We start from the raw sequence: 4,575 nt of genomic DNA on the forward strand, positions 1-4,575 counted from the left end.
AAAAAAAAAAAAAAAAAAAAAAAGATTGTCCTTCTAATGATGCTGTTTTTGAAGTGGGAATACTTTTGTTTATTTTGCTTTAGAACCAGTCTCTTAGAGGAAGTGATTTAGGAATGGGAGCGGCGGGCAGGTGGGCTGGGGCAGGGGGAAAAGGAGGGAAGATTTTTGGAAGCCCTTTTCTGCTGCGGAACCTCACAAATCCTCACCTGATCTCTGCGGCCCCAGTGTATCCCATATGCAGTGTTGCTGGAGGCTCTTGCCCTGCGTAATGTGCGGCAGCTGGAAGACCTTGTGATTGAGGCTGTGTATGCTGACGTGCTTCGTGGCTCCCTGGACCAGCGCAACCAGCGGCTCGAGGTTGACTACAGCATCGGGCGGGACATCCAACGCCAGGACCTCAATGCCATTGCCCGAACCCTGCAGGAATGGTGAGAACCATATCCTGGCACTGTCCCCTTCCTTCTCACCCTGAGAAAGAGACAGGTGCTTCAGGGTGAGAGAGGGCAAGAGCTGGGCTGGTCTGTAAAGGTGAACCCAGGAGGATGAAGGTAAATGAATTTATCCCTCCAAAGGCTTCTGGGGAATGCAGGAGTGGGGGAGATCCTGGGAGGCGGCAGAAGTCAGTGTCTGTGATATAGCAGTTGGGGGAGGGAAAGGGAGTGGTACGCTTGAGGGGATCCTAACCAGTAAGGTTGGTCGCCTATCTTGGGCTGGATTCTGTTGATTGATCTATCACTACCATTGTCCACAGGCAATGGACAATTTTATTTTCTTTGTGTCCCCATCTAACTTCAGGGTTTCTGTATTCATTAAGTCACCTCTTTTTCTCTTTGGCATCTGCTACCCTATTTTGTTTTTAGTTCCTACTCCCATCTTGCACATCACTCCAGGCACTTCCTTATCGCTCTCTGACCACACTGAGTGTCCATCCCACTGCTAGGAATGTTATCATAGGTAGTTTCTAGGTGCCCTGTTGAGGGTTCCCAACTCAAAATGCCAGAAGCTGTGTTCTGGCTCTGTTACTCAGGTTGGAGTGCAGTGGCACCAGCTTGACTCACTGCAGCCTCCAACCTCCAGGGCTCAAGCCACCCTCCACCTCAGTCTCTCGAGTAGCATGGGACTACAGGCTCGTGCCACCACATCCAGCTAATTTTTGTACTTTTTGTAGAGACAGGTTTTTACCGTATCGCGCAGGCCAGTCTTGAACTCCTGAGCTTAAGCAATCTGCCTATCGTGGCCTCCCAAAATGCTGGGATTACGGGGGTGAGCCACTGCGCCCTGCCTCTAGGGTTCTTTTTGAGTTAGTTTTCTGTGAGTCTGTGATCGCAGCCCTTGTCTGCTGACACTTCTCTCCCCTGACTCCCGCAGGTGTGTGGGCTGTGAGGTTGTGCTGTCAGGCATTGAGGAGCAGGTGAGCCGTGCCAACCAGCACAAAGAGCAGCAACTGGGCCTGAAGCAGCAGATTGAGAGTGAGGTGAGCAGTCAGGGGAGCGGGCAGACCCAAGCTCCCCCAGTCTGGGCCACTTGTCCTTTGCAGAGAGGATTTGGACAGTGGCTGCAGCAGACAACCAGATGAGCAGGGGTGGAAGGTTCTGGAACCTTCCTTGCTATCCCTATTCCTTTCATCCTGGTAGGTTGCCAACCTTAAAAAAACCATTAAAGTTACGACGGCAGCAGCAGCCGCGGCCACATCTCAGGACCCTGAGCAACACCTGACTGAGCTGAGGGAACCAGCTCCTGGCACCAACCAGCGTCAGCCCAGCAAGAAAGCCTCAAAGGGCAAGGGGTGAGCCAGGGTAGCAGGAACTGCTCACTTCCAGGGTGCCCTGCTTTTACCCCAGGGACCTCTCTGTCCTCATTTCCTTCAGTTACTTGCATGGGAGTAGGGAGTGGGGGGAACCTCCAGAGGTTAGGGGATTCCCTGCATTCTCTTTCTCTCTCTTTCTCTCTCTTCTCCTTGCCAGGCTCCGAGGGAGTGCCAAGATTTGGTCCAAGTCGAATTGAAAGGACTGTCGTTTCCTCCCTGGGGATGTGGGGTCCCAGCTGCCTGCCTGCCTCTTAGGAGTCCTCAGAGAGCCTTCCTGTGCCCCTGGCCAGCTGATAATCCTAGGTTCATGACCCTTCACTTCCCCCGACCCCAAACATAGACCACACCTTCTCTAGGGAGGAGGCAAATGCAGGTTATGTTTTTGTTGGTACTTTTTGTTTTTTGTGACTTCATGTGTTCCATTACTCCCCGCTGCCATGCTCTCTCCCCTGTTTCCTTAAGAGCTCAGCATCTGTCCCTGTTCATTAAATGTCACTGAGTAGGTGGGTAGCCCTGATAGGGGTTGCTGTGTTTCAAGCATAACCCACAGGCGTTTTTTCTACCACCCCATCCCTGCATGCCTGATCCCCAATTCCTATACCTTACCCCCCACCTATTGAGCAGCCTCTGAAGAGCCGTAGGGCCCCCACCTTTACTCACACCCTGAGAATTCTGGGAGCCAATCTGCCATTCCAGGAGTCACTGGACATGTTCATCCAAGAATCCTGTCACACTACAGTCGTTTCTTTTCCTCTCTCTGGCCCTTGGGTCCTGGGATTGCTGCCGCTTCAACCCCAGAGCCTAAGAATGGCAGCCGTTTCTTAACGTGTTGAGAGATGGGCCTTTTTTGGCCCTGGCCATCTTGGGAAGCTTGATGGCAATCCTGGAAGGGTTTAATTTCCTTTTGTGAGTTTGGTGGGGAAGGGAAGGGTATATAGATTGTATTAAAAAAAGGTATATATGCATATAACTATATATAACATGACACAGAAATAAATCTATGAGAAATCTATCTACAAACTACCCTGAACCAGGTATCTTCTGTGTTTGATATTTGTGGATGGGAAGAAGACTCATTCCCAATTCACTCTAAAAGAAACAGTACTGGAAAATGAAGAGACCCAGATACTATTTGCTGAGTCTCTGGCTGAGGCCTTTGGACAGGTTGCTCAGCATCCGTTCAGAAGTAATGGATATGGCTGGGCGCAGTGGCTCACACCTGTAATCCCAATATGTTGGGAGGCCAGGGTGGGCATGTCACTTGAGGTCAGGAGTGTGAGACCAGCCTGGCCAACATGGTAAAACCCTGTCTCCTAAAAATACAAAAAAATTAGCTGGGTGTGGTGGTGCACACCCATAATCCCGTAAGGAGGCTGAGGCAGGAGAATCGCTTGAACCTGGGAGGTGAAGGTTGCAGTGAGCCGAGATCATGCACACCAGCCTGAATGACATTCAGAATGAGACTCCATCTCAAAAAAAAAAAAAAAAGGATGGGCACGGTGGCTCATACCTGTAATCCTGGCACTTTGGGAGGCCAAGGCAGGTAGATCATAAGGTCAGGAGATCGAGACCATCCTGGCTAACACGGTGAAACCCTGTCTCTACTAAAAATACAAAACAATTAGCCAGGTGCGGTAGTGAGCACCTGTAGTCCCAGCTACTGGGAAGGCTGAGGCAGGAGAATGGCGTGAACCCGGGAGGCGGAGCTTGCAGTGAGCCGAGATGGCGCCACTGCACTCCAGCCTGGGCAACAAGAGCGAGACTCTGTCTCAAAAGGAAAAAAAAAAAAAGGCTCTGGACATGCAAATGGTGGCCACTGTTTCTGCTCTCAAGGAACTTGAGTTCAGTCTATGTCCTCCCACCTCATAGAATTATAAGGGAAAGAGTTGATAATGAACTTGAATTTTCACATCGGAACCACACAGAACTGTCAGATCTGTGGCAAGAAGGAGCCATTGGACTCCTGCCCTCTGTCCACTAGAGCTCTCTAGGAAGTGTGCTAGAAGGATCGGAATCCTTGGCCTAGCTAGAGTGCTGCCATGGACTCCCTAGATTGGAGAGCTCTGGTGTGAGGCACAGTTGAGCCCTCGTTTGCATGTGAATTGGTTGCCTTCTGAGGGTCCTGGGGTTGACAGCTGCTCCCCAAAGCTTGTGATGTTCTTTAGGTGGAGATTTAGGACGGACCACCTTTCATTGGTCCTAAAGCTATCAGTCATGGAATTAGAAAGTGGGAGTGGGGTCTGGGCACAGTGGCTCATGCCTGTAATCCCAGCACTTTGGGAGGCCGAGGCAGGCAGATCACGAGGTCAAGAGATCAAGACCTTCCTGGCCAACATGGTGAAACCTATCTCTACTAAAAATACAAAAATTAGCCGGGCGTGGTGGTGCTTACCTGTAATCCCAGCTACTTGGAAGGCTGAGGCAGGAGAATTGCTTGAACCCAGGAGGCAGAGGTTGCAGTGAGCCAAGATGGTGCCACTGCACTTCAGCCTGCTGACAGAGCGAGACTCCGTCTCAAAAAAAAAAAAAAGTGGGAGTGAGATTCTTCATTTCTTTTGTGTGTGTGTGGGCAGGGGGGGGGTTTCGAGACAGAGTTTCACTCTTGTTGCCTAGGCTGGAGTGCAATGGCACGATCTTGGCTCACTGCAACCCCCATCTCCTGGGTTCAAGTGATTCTCCTGCCTCAGCCTCCCAAGTAGCTGGGATTACAGGCATGCCCCACCACGCCCGGCTAATTTTGTATTTTTAGTAGAGACGGGGTTTCTCCA

The 4,575-nt window shown here is 50.9% G+C and overlaps 1 protein-coding gene across 1 annotated transcript in view; it reads left to right on the forward strand.

The window, feature by feature from the left end:
* The window catches only part of COPS7A (COP9 signalosome subunit 7A), an 8,248-nt gene extending 5,418 nt beyond the window's left edge, over nt 1–2,830 (forward strand). The window contains 4 exon segments of the mRNA XM_017891823.1: nt 226–428; nt 1,369–1,474; nt 1,635–1,786; nt 1,965–2,830. Of these exon segments, the coding sequence (XP_017747312.1) occupies nt 226–428; nt 1,369–1,474; nt 1,635–1,786; nt 1,965–2,004 (501 nt within the window). The 3' untranslated portion in view covers nt 2,005–2,830.
* Nucleotides 2,831–4,575: the final 1,745 nt, after the last annotated feature.

The sequence above is a fragment of the Rhinopithecus bieti genome, unplaced genomic scaffold (genome assembly GCF_001698545.2).
Source record: "Rhinopithecus bieti isolate Rb0 unplaced genomic scaffold, ASM169854v2 scaffold_21022, whole genome shotgun sequence".
In the NCBI taxonomy this organism is placed as follows: Eukaryota; Metazoa; Chordata; class Mammalia; order Primates; family Cercopithecidae; genus Rhinopithecus; species Rhinopithecus bieti.